General features: G+C 47.1%; 1 protein-coding gene across 4 annotated transcripts in view; it reads right to left on the bottom strand.

Moving 5' to 3' along the window:
• The window catches only part of LOC136626222 (prominin-1-A-like), a 120,555-nt gene that overhangs the window by 64,996 nt on the left and 35,749 nt on the right, over window positions 1–19,810 (bottom strand). For all 4 annotated transcript variants that reach the window (XR_010792643.1, XM_066601081.1, XM_066601080.1 and 1 more), the window contains exon 2: window positions 13,904–14,474. Coding sequence is in view for 3 of the 4 variants with exons in the window: in XM_066601081.1 (XP_066457178.1) it covers window positions 13,904–14,033 (130 nt within the window). In the remaining variant the exon portion in view is untranslated. The remainder of the gene's footprint in view (window positions 1–13,903; window positions 14,475–19,810) is intronic.

The raw sequence follows: 19,810 nt of genomic DNA, 5'->3' as shown, positions 1-19,810 counted from the left end.
TTTAATTGACATAAGACTATTTATATCATTAGAGAGATTAAAAATGAAGGGTTTTATTATATAAATGTGTTATATCAATATACTTATATGTACAGGATTTTTACAAATAAAATAATAATATTAAACACTCATAACACATGTTTAATACAAAAATGCTAATAAAATCATCATGACTGATCATTTTTATGTGTTTCTTTCCAGTAATTCCAAGGAATCCACAATGTGCCTGCCAACCGAAAATAAATAAGAGCTGGGGAATGTGCGGGTGGCAGGGAAATTGGGTTAAGTTCACAAGTTTAACCCATACAGTATTAAGGATATATACACGTTTTTATGAAGTGGTGAGTCTTTCCTCATTGGGCCATAGGCCATTTATTTTCATCTTTGTCCTCCTAGATCATATCTCCTGCAGAGATTTGCAGTGGCTCTAGACATTTCCCTTTCTATCGGCTGTTTGGCTATAGGGGCCATAAGGGTAGAAGATACATTTGGTTCAGGAGGAGGTGTAATATTCCTAACTAATTCTCTCTCTTCAGGTTCAGTATCAAGTGAACTGAAGGAGTCATAGGAACTGAGGGAATCACATGAGCTTCCTGAGCTTTCTAAGCCTCCTAATTGGACTATTTCATATTCCAGATACATAGGTGCAATAGCCCAACAAAGGTAAAGTTCCACAGCAGCACCTGACCTGGAATCGGGCTCTGGGTTAGGTTCACATAAGGGTACTGGTTGAGTTTTCAGTGACGGTACAACAGCAGGGGCAGGCATGGGTTCTGGTGGCATGGGCAGTAAGGGCCAATATGCTCTAGACCCCAGTCTAGAAGTTGGAGCTAGTTGGGTTTACAATTTTGGTGGAGCAAATGGTTGCTCGTTTGGATACACTACACCTGCAGCCCAGGGACTCTTTTCCCCCTTCATACGGGTGTAATATACAATCTTGCCCATTCACCAGTACCACATCCCCTGTATCTGCCTGACTTATAAAGCCAAGTCCTCTTGGTACTGAGAATTTGACCACCATTCCCTGTACCTTTTCCACAGTGATGTCCTCAATAATGGCCATCTACTGAAACAAGACTGCTCCTTTCTCTTCGGCGACCTTCTCTTGCTCCTGGTGAGGTCATTCCATGAAAGATGTCCTCTGCAGTCATAATGGAGTTGGCGCTGGGTCCTGCCTTGGCAGTGGCACCACTTTTGGCACAAGCCTCAACCTAGGTGTTGACACGACTTCCGGCACAGGCCTCGGTGCAGACTGGGGATTGGCGTCTCTGGACGTCGAACGAACCAGAACAACGAGGTGGCTCCATCTAGAGGAGTTGGGTCTCCACTCAGCACTGGTCGATGGATCCAGTTGGGCAGCAGACTAAGTGGTGGACATCTGGGCAGGTGCACCATAAGGTAAGACCTCAGATAGTCCAGTAAATCATGGACCACTGGTAACCACTCCTGTGGTACCACAATCCATTAGGGTGATGAGGAAAGCATTGGCGACTGTGCCGCGGCAGCAAAGGATGGTTGAACTGACGAGTTGGTGAAAGAGAAGCCAGTTGGGTTTGCAGTAGTGGCTGGCAGCACAGCAGGTTCTAGCTGCTCCGGTGGCTGGGCTGCAGCAGCAGTGGGCACAGAACTGGGTCCATATTTCTCACGGAGGTATTTCTGGGGCTCTGGCTCATCCCTGAGAAGCCATTTTGGGTCCTGTGGGGGATAGCCTGCGGGTCTTCTGGCTATCGCTATAATGCTGGAGTCACAGAGTAGTGCAGCAGGTCTTCTCTTCTCACAATCTTCTCCTCTACTGCCCTAATCTTGCAGTCATTATCTTCCATCTGTCACCTATGTATATTTGGTAGCTTAGGAAGAAGTATGACAGATGGAAAGCAGTATGATTGTAGGATCAGACTACACAGGGCTTGTTTGTAGTCTGTAACCATAGAGATACATAGGTCAGCATAGGAGCTGCAGACACAATAAAGTAGGAGATCTTTAGCCAGGATGATATGTAACATTACTTCACTTTTTATTCCAGACCTATTTGGTAGTGCAGGACTTTTGTCTGGTGTTTTATGACTCCCTGTGTCTTGCACTGCTCTCCATAGACCTTCTACTAGGTATAACAGAATATCAGTTTTCCCAGGAGAGCCACTTTAACACCCTCAGTGCTGTACATACTGTAGACCCCAACTGAAATCACGGTCCTCAGTTTTGCACCTCTGAGCTACAAAGAGTAGGGGCTTTTATAGGCAGACGATGTTGCGCACGTTCGTGAGCGCATAAAATCGCTTGCGCAAAACGCAGAGAATAAAACCCTTGGATTTAAATGGGTTGTCCCCACATTCTGCGTTTTTGAGCTCAATTTTCGCACAATAGAAAATATATGCGACATGCACTATTTTTTGTGCACATTTACGTACCATAGGAGTCTGAACTGCAAGGGACTAATTAGGCTGTACAGCCGATTCAATCACAAAGCGGGTGTGTCCCGCACCGATGTGACCGCTCCCGATAGCGCAGAAGTACAGTAAAATGCGTGGATACATGCACAAAAGTCCGCTGTAATGTGCCCTTCACAGCGCTATTATGTCACGCTATTGTGAGCGTATCTACGCCTATGCTCATCAGCAGGAACCCTAAATGACTTATGTGCTGACTATAAGGGCTCGTGCGCAGGCAATACATAGCGAATAAAACCAACTAATACCAATGGGTTCATTCTCAGTTCTTTTTTTGCATGAGCAAAAAAGAGCGACATTCTCTATTTTAGTGCCCATTTGCGCACTAAAGGTCCTCATATGTACGCACGGGTATACGCAAAACACTGCACCTTGTAGGCTATACAGCCTTTAAAATCAGGGTGGAGGCGATTCCTTCGCCCGTGTGAACGAGCGGTGCCTGAGCAAATGCGTTCAGTAATTCCACAGGCACTGGAGAAAACAAAGAGTTCTCCTCCGCTGTGCAAATGAGTTGTGCAGAAGTGAGCGTTTTTATGATTCCACTCGTATGCGGCTGTTCTAAGTGATTTTCGCTTGTGTAAATACATTATGCTTGTGTGAATGAGCCATTAACCTTAGCCTGGAGTCAGGGGCGTAAGTAAAGGCTCAGGGGCCCTGATGCAAAAGGTAAGCTGGGGCCCCCCCTCTATTTGTACCCAGACCCATACCTAAACCATGCTGCACAGAGACATAACTTCTGGGCCCCAATGCAAAACCTGTAACAGGGCCCCCAACTATAATGCTTTATTCATAGTACTGGGCTCCCTATATGGAGAAGAGAGGCCTTATGGGCCCCCTAAGGCTCCTGAGCCCGGGTGCAACTGCCCCCCCTGCATCCTCTATAGTTACACCCCTGCCTGGAGTGCTGGAAAGGAGACATTATAAAAAGTTTCTGCGCTCCTGGTTTCGGAGAAGAGAAAAGAAAAGACAGGTAGGAAAATAAAACTTTTCCCTTACATTCTGTGATGGTCCGCAGGCAACAGCGGGCTTCCTCAAATATCCAGGTTCACTAATACAAAGTCACAAATTGGAGACAGATCTAGTTGGAGTGTGAACCCTCTAGATTTCTTTATTATATAATACAGTGCAGTACAGGCTTCACAGTGAATGCATGCAACGCGTTTCGGAGTCCTTACGATACAAACTAGCCTTCTTTTTCAAGTGTATGGACCAAAGCATTGGCGTGCTCCGGACCCTTTCTTGTGCCGCTCTCCCTGTCAACTTGGCCTTTCCCAGGGATCTGTTGGCAGAGTTTGAACAGTACCATTTTGAAGGCGAAGAGAGACCAACCGTATGGAAGTCTGTTGTAAAACGGGCAATCCACACCAGGTGAGTCCATAAATAATGTAATTTCTGCTGCACCTTTTACAACACTATAATAAATTCTCAGAACCTAAACTGATACTTGTTGTTAGCCAGGAGTGCATCGTAATACCAGTCTGACCACTTCGTATCGTCCTTCCTTGTCTATTAAATGTAGACACAATGGCACTGGAACTGGTCAACTGTTATAGCCTATCTGTGATAAGGAGCGTCGAGTTGTGCGTTCAGACACGTTAGTCAGAGCACACACGTTCTTTTTGGCTACTCTCGACTGTTCATCAGAATGATTCCTGACATCCTCCTCTGACCCCTTTTAGAAATTAGTTGTTTCAGTCCTTTTGCTAGACGTTTTTCCTCGATCACACCATTCTCCTATACTTCACACAGAAACTAATCCACGGAAAACTTGTCACGTGATTATATGCTGCACTCCAGGGTCATGGGGATAATTTCCATACAGGAAAGAGCCCATCGTTAAAGGGTCAAGTCTCTAATTAACTGCCCATTCAATCTGCATCACTCCTGGGAAGCTGGGTGACAGCCCATGATCATCATATAATCCTCCAGGCCTGGAGAAACAAAGATGGCCGCACTGTTTCTCTGACTACCTGATGCACAGTGTACATAGCATACATGGGTAGTCTAAGACACTACATGCTGCTCCTATTGGTCAGTGTTGCTCCTGTGAGCAGCACTGGCCAATCAAAGCAGGTCTGCACAGCGTGTAGGTCTAGCCATCTTTATTTTTCCAGGTTCGGAGGGTCGCTTTAAGGTTTTCATAGTGATTGTCCGATTTCCCAGAATTCAGAATGACATATCCATGAAATCTTACAGCAGAGCCGGATGCCCCTGCCACCTTGAGTCATGCTCTGCCAACATGTCTCCCGTTGACCACATGCCATTTGGGAATAGTAGGGCAAGGGGCTTCCTTGACAGTATAGGGCCCAGAAACTGATGGCGGTGGCCTTGGGTCTTATTTTTCAGGTTTCGTAAATGTTATTTCAGTGTGATCTGCTGCTCTCTTTGCTCAGTGCTTGTTTGCATTGCTGCTTGTACATTTACATGTGGCGTATAACCCTTGTCTATAGCTGCTTTGTTGTACTGTTTGCTCTCAGTGACATTGAGAGGACTCATTAATAACCGAAACCCCGGAAATAGTCCACATTGGGACAGCAGAAAAGACTTATCGCCATCTTATCTAAAACAGGCACCAAGCAAATAGTCATTTCCCACACTCTTCTCAGTACAGAGACCGCCTTATGGAAGGTTTGCCCTAAGCCCAGTTTACACAGAAGGATTTTCGTTCAGTTTAAACACCAGCAAATAACTAATAAGAATTGCGCACCGCCATAAAACGCATCGCTGGACTGGGCACTTATCGTGCCAGTTAAACAATGCCAGTTTAGTGTTTTACATAGGAATGTGCAACACCGAACGATAAATGGCAGAAGACTGCGCGAATCTCAACGGGCTCTCCGGGCGCGAACAGGCTTGTGATGACATCACCAGAATCGTGAGGCTCTCTACCCGTGTAAAAAGGGCCATTAGGGTTTCTTAGACAAGCCAATTCTCGTTTGAGCAAACGAGCTAGTGACATCACCGCTAACTCATTCGATAAATCGCCGATGGAATCTTTCATGCAGACCTAAAAACCATCATTGGTCCGCCGCTGTATCGTTCATTTTAAACAGGCGGTTGTTCATCAATGAATGAAGTCTGTTTGCTGCGAATGGAGGTGGGTTGGCTGGAATGAACACCTGCTCGCTTCATTCACTGAGTAATCATTGAGACCACAGGAATGAGCATCGCTGGGATGGCTATCAGGCGCTTCACCGTCCAACATTCGCCCAGTGTAAAAGGGACTTAAAGCTATTGCCATGGATGAGCGGGATTTTCTGGTTGACAGTTCTTGATACCATTTTCATGCATTTGCGAGATGTTTTCGCAATTTTCACATTCAATTTGCATCTGTTTTACATCCATTTTTATACATTTTTTACTGCTCTGCATTTCTTGTTTTTTTTTTCTGTGGTCCCTGAAGTAACATACGTGAAGAACACATCGTGCCCGCATGCAAATCACATGGCATGCAACTGTGATCCAAATTTGATGCTCTCATAGAAAATAATGCGCGGTTCTTAAACAAGATTCAAACAAAAATAGAACATGAAGCAATTTTTCAAACTTAGACTCGGGCCTCTTTTAAACAGGGGCGACCGCGATACCGCCGCTACAAAATCGTGGGGATATCGCAGCTGTGTTCCTGCGCTTTTGTAGCATCAGTGATGCGGTTTTCTTGTGAAAAATCAGGCATCGCTTCGCTGCTGCCAGCAATCAAATCGCGCGATAAACTCTTCTGTGGGCAAACGAGGACTGCAGGACTCACGGCGGAGCTCCAGAGAGCAGCAGGAAGAACCGGACCGCGCCGGCTAGGTAAGTATGGCTTTTTTATCTGGGAATACAGTTAGGGCTTATTTTAGGGGGAGGGAAAGGCATCCCATCTCACGAAAATTGCTAGTTCGTGAAATGTGATGCGATAAACAAGGAGGCTTTATAGGGAAACATGGGCTACAAAACATCGCAATTCATGGCAGTATAGAGCATGTCGTGATTTTTTTTCCTGCCTCTATTGAGCCAGTTGAAGGATTTTTCCTGTTCCGAGAATGGAGGCGAAGTGGGACAGAGATCGCTCAGGCCGCCCGCCCGCCTCCATTCACTGCAAACAGGCAGTCGCTCATAGGTGAATGACTACCTGTTTACACATGCCGATAGTCACTCGGTTTTTAGGGGAGCTAAAAAACAAACAACTCTGACAAGTGAGGCATTTTTGGGGGGGATGATGCAGCTGCAGTTTGTCTGTTAAAGAGCCACTCTGGCCAAAACACATTTTTCTATTCTTGTCCCCCTCACCTGATTGCCTGTCACACTCTGGAGATCTGCTCTGTGTACTGCAATCACTTCCATGTAGTGCATTTCCTGTCTGATTTTTGACATTCAGGTTACATCAATCCCATGATGTGCCAGCACAGCATTAGCTAGAGGCTATACCATTTTTGTCTGCTGGGGGGTACAGTTTAATTATCATTACCTTATTTACCTAAATAAGCTACAGACTATAAGTACACAGTCAGGAGGATGAGCTGTGATCTCCTCTATTATAACTGTGTGACAGGATAGTAGCTGTGTGATCATCATCAGTAACTGTGACAGTAGTGTCTGTGTCCCCCTCTAGGCAATTTCTGTGGTAGATGCATGTAACAGCATAACACAGACTGAAAATGACTTGGTTTGAGAACACATAACCCCAAGTAGATCTGAGCTGGCCAGGATTGAGTTTGCATATTCATTAGAGGAAAAAGAGACTCACAGAGAGAAAGAAATAACTAACCAAGGTATCATTAGCTCACTTATATATACTGGGAGATAGCTATTTAATGAGTGCATTTAAAAAAAAACAAAACATCGGGTGGCCCTTTAAATTGTGGCGGAGCAGAGGAAGGCCCCTCGGACACCACGTCCAGCAAACACTGAGTTGTGTGACAATCAACAACAAAGCGAATGAGACACATTAGGGTTAGCGTCCCTTTAAAATAAAATGTCTATAGGTTTTAATGTATTCCAAGTATATTTTCTTTTCGCGACAGGTGTGTGATATTTGCATGTCAAATACGAATACCAAGTAAAATATGAAAATGTAGAATGGAAACAGGTTATGCAGTGATGCCAAGGTATTAACCAAATTTTGTAGAAGCCGCTGAAAAGCTCCCACAGCTAGAGACAGGGTTTGCAGTGCACCATGAAGGACGCCTCTAAAAACAGATACCAGCCAGTGACGCCAGTGCCGGGGCAGAAGCTGGGGGGTACAAATAAGTTCCATGGATAAATCAAGTAATCTGATAATACCATTATACAGAATTCTGAATCGTTATTTATGCAGCTTTCTTACTTCCTTTAATCAGTCATCTGATAATCCAAAAAAATCTGACAGTCTGGCACCTATATCCATCACAGAACTGCAATATAATGCTACCTCTACATGGCATAAGCGCCCAACAGCCACTACTGCCCAACTATCACTCCTGTGCTTTACAACAGTCGTTCAATGAATGGAGATGGAGCGGGCCGGGATTGTTCCAGCCACCCACCTCCATTTACAGTAAACAGGAGTTACTCAAAGATTGAGCAGCTCTAGTTTACACGGCACCAATACTAGTGACTCTGAAAGCTGACAGATGAGCACCCTGTCAGCAGCCACATGTATATGGGGTAATTATTGCTAGAATTCGCTGTTTCCAGCAAGAATTCCGACGATCATCGTCCTATGTAAAGGTACCTTAATCTGGATTTTCACATGTCCAGAACTGGTTAAAAATAAAAGTGATAGATGTTCTGGATCCATCTTAACATTTTATTATAGTGGTGGTTCTTTATGCCTATAAATAATTTTTTAAAAGGCAAGTACTGTTTCCGGGACTCAGCGTGTTTTGCAGAGAGCCTTGTGAGGAATGAGTTGCCCCAGTGCTGCTTGATAGCTGGGTTTTCCTGAGCCACAGTGTGGAACTCGGATTCATGGAGTGGCGCTACTCAGCTATTACAACAGGAGTGCCAGAAAGAGGTCTACTGATAGTCCAAGGACACATCATCTGCAATTACTGACTGCAAGCACTGAGCCATCACTGAGAAAGACCACCAGCAAAGGCAAATAGATTGACAGACAGCATCTGGATATTCAAGTTTTGGTAGTGTGTACAAGCATACAGGCTTATTACCAGTAAAACAGATTATTTTGACTTCATTACTGTACCGCCTCCCCCAAAGGTCCTGTGCAAATAATTTGGCAGGAGACTATGATTGCATATTTCAGGTATCAGATTTAGTCATTTGGTTAACCAGGGTCCCTGCATCTATGGAGCTACTTATCCCTGGCCAAGGAAAACCATTTTTGACGGTGATAATTCCATATTGTGAGCACAACTTTAGGTCACCCTATTTGTAAGGTATGGACCAAGTTATAGTGTTAATTGAATAGTAGTAAATGGCATATCCAAATAATCCTGTTGTGTTGTTGCCATATTATTCTTTATCATACATACAATAAAGCATTGTTTGTCCAAAGGAACTGGTGTAAAGCCTTTTCATGAGAGGTGTCATATTCCGCACCTGCAACCAGCTTCAGCTGCATGGCTCTTATCTAAGCTTTTCGTTTCTCTCTACTCCTCCCCAGTTCCCGATACCTTAAATGTCAAGTAGATGGTCTCCATTCTTCACTATCAACCAAATCTGATGTCATTCATTGACAACAAGAAGTGGGGACCGCCTACTTGACAGATTTAAAGGTCAGGAACTGAATCTAATGGGACTCAATACAAAAGAAAAAGCTATGATAGAATCAGCAGGGCCACAACTGCAAAGTTATGCTGCCGGCCTGCTGACTCAAGGACAAGGAACTGCCGAAGCCGAAAACGCAGGGTGTAGGCGGGAGGCAGGCATGACGGGGTTAACGGGGAGTGAAAGGGTTAATTGAAGAAAGCTGGGAGTAAGAGAAGGAGGGGGTTAGTGGGGGGAGAAAAAGAGAGGCAAGAAAGAGGAAGGGGAGGGGTTAAAATTCAAAGAGGTGCAGTTGGAGCCGAGACGTGGAAGAGTGAAGAAGCAAGAAGAACAGCTGCGACCAGACCAAGAGGGAAGACCGGGAAGGGAAGACCAGGAAGAAAAGGAGAAGAGGGAAGACTAGGAAGGGAGAAGAGGGAAGACCAAGAAAGGTGAAGAGGGAAGACCAGGAGTCGGGAAGAGGCAGTGAGAAGAGAAGCCATAGAAGAGGAGCGGAGAATCGGCGGGGAGAGAAGAAAGGCAGCGGGGCGAAGATTGTAGAAGAGAGTCCCGACGTCCACTTACCGGGTGAAGAAATGGAAGAGATGGTGAGGAGGATCCGGGCGTAAGCGGAGGAGAGGGACCTCACCTGGCTGGTGAGGCTGATCGACGGACCCGCGAGAGACGCTGCGCCGGCCCTGGCTGCAGCTCCGATGCCACCGATGCCGGAGGAAAGCAGGAGAAGACCAAGGAGGGCTCGTGCGCCGGTCAGGTTGAGCCCGGAGCAGGCGCCTGCTCGGCAGCGCCACGTGCGGAGCCCCTCCCCCGCCCCACCACGAGATGTTCCTCCTGCAACCCCTACGGGCAGGGGAAGGAGGCCAGGGGGGGGGGGGGGCGGCTGCGCGCCGGAGCTTCAGGGCAGCTGCGGATGTAAGGGAGCAGGAGAGGACGACTGAGGAGCAAGCAGCAGCAGCATCGGAGAGGAGGCAGGGAGCGGGGGGAGGTGCACCCGGACATGTGCCGGTCGGGGCGCCCACCAGACACAGCAACAGGCCAGACCATGGGGGCAGCAGACAGCGCCCCATCAGGCAACAGCTGGCTGAAGATGGGGGCAGCAGGCAGCGCCCCAGCACTACAGAGGCGGCCAAGCGCTCATCGGCGCCACGAAAAGCGGCTGGGATCCGGACCGAGCGGCTTCAGCCAGGAGGAGAGCAACCAGCAGCAAGGATCGATGACCCGGAGGACGACGAGAGTCATCAGCAGGACGTGGGAGCAGCGGCTGGTGGGTACACAGCCCCCTCGCAGCCAGGTGAGAGATCTATGTCAGTATTGTCCAATGCGTTTAGCCATGCGGCGCGTACGGGAGTTAGGTCAGGGGCGCAAGCAGGCGGTGGCGCAGCGACGGCTAGCGTGCCGGGCGGGGGCGATATGGGAGCGTTGCTGGGTGTTTTGTGTGGATTACTTATGCGTCAGGGAGGGGAGGGAGTAGGGCAAGCCACGCCGCCTGTGGCGGCGGACATTGCGCCGTGTAGAGCGTCATCCAGCGTCGCGAGCGGCCCAAGCGGGAGCTCGGCTGGGGGGACTGGGGGTGAACAGGCGGTGTGGGGAGCCATAGAACAGCCCTCCCCTTCAGTGGTGTCAGCATGGAGCTCGGACATAGGCTCGCAGGGGGACAGGAGACAGGGAGTAAGCGGGGGTGCGGCCGTTAACCAGTCAGTAACGGTAGCGGTGCAGATGGAAAAAGATGGGGACGGGGTTAGATTGGATGATAGAGCCAGGGGGGAGGTGTACGTCTGCTTCGAGGGGCCCCTGGGGGCCCATCTGAAGAAAGAAATTAGAGAAAAAATATGGAGGGACGAATATGTCGAAATATTCTCCCTCCTCCCTTTGGAGAAATGTAACCTCAACAAGGGGAAGAGAACCGAATTCAAAAAGAAGGAAGAGGAGAAGCGGAGGTGGCGTCGGATTCCACAGACGTTCACTAACTGGCTCCAAGCGTTCGCCATCCTGGCAAGCGTGATTGGGGAAAAAGCGCCGGAAAATTGTTCCGGCCTTTTTTGCTACCTAGACTCGATTGGCGAAGCCTATTGGGTTTACGGTGGACAGACCTGGCTGCGATACGACGAGCAGTTCAGGCAACGTAAGGCGGTACGTCCCTCCATTCGGTGGGACCAAAAAGATATCGGGCTGTGGCTGAGGGTGATGGCCCCGGCACGGCTAGGACATCCCTTTCAAGGAGGCGCCGGGTCTTCGGGCTCGGCCTCTACTTCCAGATCAGGACAAGGAGGGCAGGCTGGAGGGAATAGGCCCGGATTTTGTTGGCAATTCAATGAAGGCCAATGTAAATGTGGGGCGACATGCAAGTTCAAGCATGCATGTTCCCTTTGTAGCACCCTGTCCCACGGTGCAGTCAAATGTTTCAAAAAAGGTCGGGGTAGAGGTGCAGCGGGTGTTCCAAAAAGGGATGACCCCAGTGAGAGTGGCAGAGATGGCACCCTTTCTAAATAAATATCCAGATAGGGAAAAGGCGGAATTACTGTTGAAGGGTTTTTAGACGGTTTTGTTATCCCACCCCCGGCTCACGTGGTCCCCTTTTCGATTAAAATTTTGCGTTCGGCGCGGGAGCACCCGGGGGTGGTGGGGAGGAAGCTCGCGAAGGAAGTGAGGCTAGGCCGCATGGCCGGCCCCCTTTTCCGAACCCCCTGTTCCAGATTTGGTGGTGTCACCACTTGGCGTGGTGCCGAAAAAAGAGCCGAATGAGTTTCGGCTAATTCACCACCTATCCTATCCAAAAGGGTCCTCGGTGAATGACGGAATTGACCCTGACATTTGTTCAGTGGTTTATACGTCATTCGATGCGGCTGTTCGGTGGGTTAGAAAATACGGTAAGGGGGCATTGTTGGCAAAGGTCGATATCGAATCTGCTTTTCGCCTACTGCCAGTGGTGCCTGAGAGCATTAGACTACTTGGGTGTTTTTGGGAGGGAGAATTCTTCGCGGATCGCTGTTTGCCTATGGGATGTTCCATCTCATTCGCATACTTCGAGGCCTTCAGCACATTCCTCGAATGGGTGGTGAGGGATAACGCGGCAGTACAATCGGTCATCCATTATCTGGATGACTTCTTGTGCGTTGGTCCCCGGGGGGGGTCGCCACTTTGTGCGACCCTACTGGGTACGGTCCAGTGGGTGGCAGAGCGGTTTGGTGTACCGCTGGCCCCGGAAAAAACGGAGGGTCCCACAACCTGCCTTAGTTTTTTGGGCATTTCCATTGATACGGATGCAATGGAGTGCCGACTGCTGGAAAATAATTATTTTTGCAGGGGGAGGTGCAGTTCGCGCGCTCCGCCAAAAAAATCACGCTGCGACGTTTGCAATCCTTGCTGGGCAAGCTTAACTTTGCCTGCAGAATCATGCCTATGGGCCGGGTCTTCTGCAGGCGAATGGCGGCGGCGACGGCAGGGATGAGTGCTCCCCATCATTTTATTAGGTTAGGATCAGGACACAAAAACGATCTGGCGGTTTGGGGCGCTTTTTTGAAGCGAGATTTCGCGCGGCCAAACCGTGGCCGTCTGCATAGGAGTGCGTATCTTAATGCACTCCTATGCAAACTTTCAGCGGCGGAAATCCCGCGGCGGGATTTCCGCTCGTGTGCAGGCGGCCTTAGATTGATGTCGTCATACCCGGGGTTAAAAATAGTCTGGTCAGAGATAGTCCCCAGAAAAACGTGGAGGGGGTGAGATCAATTAAGGGGTTAGACAAAGCCAGAATCAAATTGAACAGGGAAGTTTCACGCTTTTATTGGGCAGCGAGGGGGTTTGGCCATTACGCATATTGATTTGGAACGGGGTATAGGCAAGTACTGGAGGTCGGATGGGTTCCATTTGAATGAGATAGGGACAGATTTATGGATGGAGGGGATTCAGGAGGGGATTGAGCGAGCGTTGTTGTTGTGGCGGGCGGCGCAGGCTTGAGGGGGTCAAGCCGTGCTGGCTGTGGAGGGGTCCCATGGAGTCAGTAAGTGGGGGGTAGTAGGGGGTAACAGGGAGCTGGATAGCTTCCTTTCCCCTCGGTAAACTGTTGGTTAGGACTGTCGCCTATGGGAGTAGCAAGGCAGTGCCTTGCAGTGGTTTTGGGATGGGTTAGCTAGGTTATGGCTAGCCGTCCTCGGGGTCCGGATGAGGCGACCTGAGGCGAGGTGGAGAGTGGCGGGCCCCCGTGTCTGTCGACTTGCGGCGGGGGCACTTGTAGGGAAATAGTGTTGCCCGAGTCCGCCATGCGACGGGTGACAGGCACAACTATTTCCCGTTTTTTCTGGTAAGGCGACAGTCCGGTGGTAGGGCTCCATGGGATCCCTTCCCAGGTTATCTGCGGTTTAAAAATTGGTTATTTTACTGTTTATGTTTGGTGTTAAATAAATGTGGCTGCTGTGGCCATTAATTAATCCAATATTGGTGTTGCGTGGTTTGTAAGGTATGGAGGTAAAGGGAGGTGGGGATAGGTCACAGTGCCGGCGACTCCGTAATACCCTAGTCATGTCAGGTCTGCTTTAAAGGGTTTTGAATGAAACTAATTTTTGAACATTCAGGGATGCAAAACCCATACAAGAGCGAATATTGACAGTTCGTTAAATTCGTATATAGTCTATACAATCCTCTGACCTCCACTGACAGCAATCAGAGATCTTGAAAATGGTGATTCACCACAAATTAACTTTCTTACATGAAACCATTGTGGAATTGCATGTATGTTACCCCTTTCCATATGTGAAGAATACTTATCTACTTACCAGGCGGGAAGGCGTTCCTCTGAACCAGGTCCAGGTATGAATGGACCATGCTGCTGAAGACTTCCATCGGCCCAGTGTCGGGAGCAGCTGCTGGACTGTACGAGGGGTTTGAAAGGTTTCCATACTCCATTTTCGGGTAGCTGGGGAGCAGGATATGCTAAAGGGTAAGAATGTAGCTCCTACAGTAATGTATGAAGAAGAGCTCCGTTCTACGGATACCGCAGGGAGTCACCAAACACGTTTTTCTGTTTAGACACGGCTTTGCTGGAAGGTCATGCAGGGTTTTTCACAATTGTAAATCTATTGCGGCTGAATTTCTGAGCAACCAAATCCTGCCTTTCGGGCAGATCTTTCCCATAAAATCTCATGGGAGAATCTCATATTTCCAATGACTATGAATTTATTTTAAAAAAATCAAAAAAAATGTAAAAAAAATAAATATATATTAAAAAAAATCTGATATATTTTAAGTGAATGTGTAAACTTTCCGAAACAAACTTTCTACAGCTTGCGAAAAGTGTTCAGCTCCTCGTCGCAGGTGGGGTCTCCTTCCACACAGCAGTAGGATTTCCTGCAAAATAGAAAAAAAGCACAAAACTAGTTAAAAAAAAGCACCTCTTCTGCTCTTTGGTCCTTTTAGACTCATGAGCTGCAGGGCCAGGAGCTCACCCCTCTATTATCTGCAGAATGGAGACCCTTTAAAGATAAAGTTAATGGCCCCCCTCCCCTCCTACATTCCACAGTCACAGCCAGAGGCCTCCACAGAGGGTCAATGGGACAAGAAGCTGAGACAGACGTAACATCTCATTTGCACTTTGGCGACTAATTTCATTGACATTTAATATGCGGTGGGAAGGGTGCCGTTACAAGAGCGGTACCTGCCGCCGGCAACGCTTGCATTTCGTTAATTGTCAGACTGCAGCTGAACTTGGAAGAACTGCAAGTCCAAGCAAAACCGCAAAGTTAGTGCTAAAAGCCAGATGTAATAGTACCCTAAGGCCATGAGCGTGATATCAGGCTGCGCTTCCGTGTAAATGTAGCCTTAGACTGCAATACAAATTGCGTGCGCCTGCGACTTACCTGCAACCTATCTACAATTTAGCTATATCATCCAAATTGCAGTTCGCGGATGAGGTTGCGTGACATTTTTGGTCAGGCAACTTTTCTAAACTTGATGTCATGTGACCAAAGTAGCCTTAGCCTAAGGGTCAATGTGTAAAATATGCCACAAACAATTCTACGATCAGGACACCTTCATTGTTTACACAATGCACAGCGCCATACATACACGTGTGGTTAAGCCTGGTACTGCAGGCCGATTCTTAGCTTCTAAGTCTGAAAACTTGGATCATTTTTCAAAAGTTGGCACCTAAGAATGTAGCCTGCTTTAGATAAGCAAGTGAATGGCGGTGTGCCAAGCGGCCAGGAACACATCTGAATGCTGAAACCTGTGGATACCAACCAGGTACTACGCAATTTGTGTTTAACCATAACAATTCCGGTATCTGCAGGGGGAAGGAACAGAAGTAGGGTGATCGGTATTGACAAAACAGAGCTCAAGACTGGCAAACACTTAAAGGAGCACGCATCCGCCATATGTAGCAAAGGGATTGACAGAGGGAAGAAGCAGTATAGAGAGGAGGTAGATAACAGCACATCCAACAAAGTCGCCAGGCTCAATTCGGCCACAGGTGCGCAATCCAGAAAACGTTTTTACTGAGGAACAGAGAATGGCTTTTTTTTAAAGTTAACCCTGGGAGTGCTGGTCTATCTCTTTGAATGTAGAGGGAAGAAGCAGAGGAATATCGAAAAGAGAGGTGTATTAGCTGGAGAGCAAAGTTGAGGATGGATTGGAGGGGTGCAAGAGTGTTAGATGGGAGGCCATGGAGGTCGATACTGCAGTAGTCTACGCAGTAGATGATGAGGGCATGGACTAGCATTTCTATAGACTTAAGGGTTCAGGAAAGAGCAGATTCGGAAAGGTTTCTAGTGTGGAGGTGGCAGGAGGATGTAAAGGCTTAGGATGGGCAATTTAAAGGACAGGGCAGAATCAAACATACTCTCAAGGCAATGGACTTGTGGAACTGGGTAAAGTATGGATTCTCTGACTGCGATTGATGCGTTTGGTGGGAGGGAGGGGAGTTTGAGTAAAATTTGGGAAAGATGACAAATCTGTTTTCTACGTGTTGAATTTTAGAAAGCAGAAGGAGATTATAGCTGATACACACTCAGGAGGAAGAGGATATAGCAGATACACACTCAGGAGGATACAGATGATACACACTGATGAGGAAGAGGATATAGCAGATACACACTCATGAGGATATAGCTGATACACACTGATGAGGAAGAGGATATAGCAGATACACACTCATGAGGAAGAGAATATAGCTGATACACACTCATGAGGAAGAGGATATAGCTGATACACACTCATGAGGATATAGCTGATACACACTCATGAGGAAGAGGATATAGCAGATACACACTCATGAGGAAGAGGATACAGCAGATACACACTCATGAGGAAGAGGATACAGCAGATACACACTCATGAGGATATAGCTGATACAAACTCATGAGGAAGAGGATACAGCAGATACACACTCATGAGGATATAGCTGATACAAACTCATGAGGAAGAGGATACAGCAGATACACACTCATGAGGATATAGCTGATACAAACTCATGAGGAAGAGGATATAGCTGATACACACTCATGAGGAAGAGGATATAGCTGATACACAATGATGACAAAGAGGATATAGCAGATATAGACCCATGAGGAAATAGCTGATACACACTGATGATGAAAAGAATATAGTTGATACACACTTGAAGCTATGGAGGCACAGGACCTGAACAGTTAACAGTTGGAGCAGGCGTCTGCTCAGTGGTGGTTGAACTTCCTTCCTGATTGTTCCTCCCTGGTGATCTCCATAGTAATGTTTTTCTTTGGTGCTTTTACACTAAATGATTATCGTTAAATAAAACCAAAACACTGGATCATTCAAATGTGAATGATAATCGTTCATTGTAAACAACAATTGAATGACGAACAATAATTCATTCGCTTTATTTTACACAATCGCTCATTCACTTATACAGCGAACTAAACGATCCGGTAAAAAAAAGCAAATTATTTATCTTTGTGCTTAAACTGACCGCCGGAGCGAACGAGCAACCTGTGACATCATTTGCTCTCCCATCGGCTGAACGATTTATCGCTACGTGTAGAAGTACCCTTAGGTGATAACTGCTTAGCTGCACTCACTGAAGTCGCTCAACCAACTCCGCCCGCTCCAGCGTCCACTCACTAACTGACCAACGGTCCACCGTACGGCTCGGAGAAATCACCTCAGCGCTTGCCCAGCTCTGATTGGCTGTCGTTTGTGAGCGAGAACAAAATGGCACATTAACTCTTGTTGCGCCATTTGACAAATCTCAACCATAAAATACAACAGACACAATATACATTTGTACATTAAAACATACCTGTAACCATTTAAACATAATGCCTCATAAGGAGACATATTGCTGGGGTACCAAAAACATTTTTCCCGTATACCACAATTGTCGCTCAGTGCAAAGTACTTTCGAGAGCAATCACCATGTTGCTCCGCCCCTAGCAGGGTGGAATTCCCTCACCGGTGGCAGCCAGGATCATGACATATACACCAGATCCTCCAACAGGGAGTATACCTTATAGGGTATGTTCACACACAGCGGAAATGCTGCAAAATTCCCGCGGCAAATTCCGCATCTTCCAAAAGAGGTGCTATGGCAGACGGGGGGCCTTCTGAAAGCCCCCTGGGCTGCAATTGCAGATTGCCTATGAAGCTCATGTCTGCGGTATGGCTTGATAGACTACCTGTCAGATCACGGTATAATGAGATACTATGGTATTATATTATACTGCGGGAGCGATGAAACGATCTCAAGTTCAAAAATAATATAAAAATGTGTTTAAAAAAGTTTCAATAATTATTTTAAAAAAATGAAAAGTAATAAAAGTGGTATGTACCCCAAAATTGGCACCAATAGAAACTACATGACGTCCCGCCCAAGCCCTGACACAACTATGAATAAAGTTATGTCATTTTTGTTGTAGTAGGTACAGAAATAAGATGGCGGAATTTCGGGGTTTTTTTCCAATTCACTCTACTTTTTAAACGTTTTTCAATACATTATATGGTACATTACATGGTACTATTCAAAAATACACCTCGTCCCGCATGAAAACAAGTCTTCAGACATCTACATTGATGGCTAAATAAAAGAGTTATGGTTTTTTTTGAAAATGGACAGGAAAAACGAAAATGGAAGTTTGGTTTTCAGGATGTGACATGTGGCATGTATGGATTATCAGGCACTCATTCTTGCATTGGGCTGTAACTTTGTTACATTATTCCATCGCTAATGTGAGGCGTCAACCCCCCCTTAGTATCTTGATATTCTTCGTACGGCCCTTTGAGCTGCCGCTGGCCCCATTGAAACCACTAGCGATATGCCGGTTCTATACCGGCATCTTTCTTGCGCTGCGAGGTGAGAGTTTTCTCGTGCTCTCGCAGCGCAAGAGAGAAAATATCGCTAGTGAGTGTCCACCCTTAGGCCTCATGTCCACGGGGAAAATCAGGCCTATTCTCCATGTAGAATCCGTAGCGGGTCCCTCCTGCCCCGCGGACATGAGCGCTTAAAATAAGAATTAACTCACCTCTCGCCCGCTCTGGATCTTCCCTTCGCCGCAGCTTCATCTTCTCTCCGTCGCGGCCGGATCTTCTTTCTTCGGCCCGGCGGATGTGCATGGCACGTCGGTTGCGTGCCCCGCGCATGCGCCGTCCCGAAGAAAAAAGATCCGGCCGCGACGAAGAGAAGATGAAGCCGCAGCGAAGGGAAGATCCGAAGCAGGTGAGTATATTCTTATTTTAGGTCTCCCGCGGATCCGGACGGCTTCCATAGGCTTCAATAGAAGCCCGCGGGAGCTGTCCCTGCGGGAGACCCGCACGAAAATGGAGCATGGTCCAGATTTTTTCATGCTCCATTTTTAAAAAAATCACTTTTATTGACCATCCGCAGGTATTTATCTGCCCGCGGGTGGTCAATGCATCCCTATGGGGTGCGGATCCGCGGGCAGGAGAAGAGTTAAAATCCGCTGCGGATTTTAATTCTTCTTTTGCCCGTGGACATGAGGCCTTAATGAGTATTCTATAGGTGATTACAAAGTTTTGTGTGTACAGAGACTCCCTTTGACTGAGGGAATAAGACCTTTTAAGCATTACACAGACTGGTGATACAGAAGGGAACAGCCTGCAGATATATATGTACATGTCATGTATATAACTACCCGGATGACGACTGACGTGACCGTTATATGTGACACAACTTGAGATACAGTGCAGTTAAATTAGTTTTTTAGAATTGTAAATACGCAGTTATTCTAATAACTTACTGTTGATGAGTGCGTTCTTGTGAGATGCGATGAGTTAACTTGACCGCCACCCGTCTGTAGCAGATAACACTAACTTTGGCAGACTGACAATTGACTTCTTAGAGACAGAATATATATATATTGATAGATAGGAGTTTATCGCTGTCACCGCAACTTGGGAAGAATTATATATATATATTTTACATTATTACTTAATTCATTAAATTGATTGCATTCCTAGTGGGCTTTTATAATTTTTGCTAACAACACATATTTGATAGATTGCTGTGAAGTGCCTGTAGGTCTTCAGCAGCTGACAATTCCCCAGCAGTATGGCTGCATTCACACGAACGTATATCGGCTCAACTTTCACGCCGAGCCGATATACGTTGTCTCTCTCTCCAGGGGGTGGAGGATGGAAGAGCCAGGAGCAGGAACTGAGCTCCCGCCCCCTCTCCACCTCCTCTCCGCCCCTCT

Source organism: Eleutherodactylus coqui, chromosome 4, assembly GCF_035609145.1.
Source record: "Eleutherodactylus coqui strain aEleCoq1 chromosome 4, aEleCoq1.hap1, whole genome shotgun sequence".
In the NCBI taxonomy this organism is placed as follows: domain Eukaryota; kingdom Metazoa; phylum Chordata; class Amphibia; order Anura; family Eleutherodactylidae; genus Eleutherodactylus; species Eleutherodactylus coqui.
This window is presented reverse-complemented; position numbering and strand designations above follow the sequence as displayed.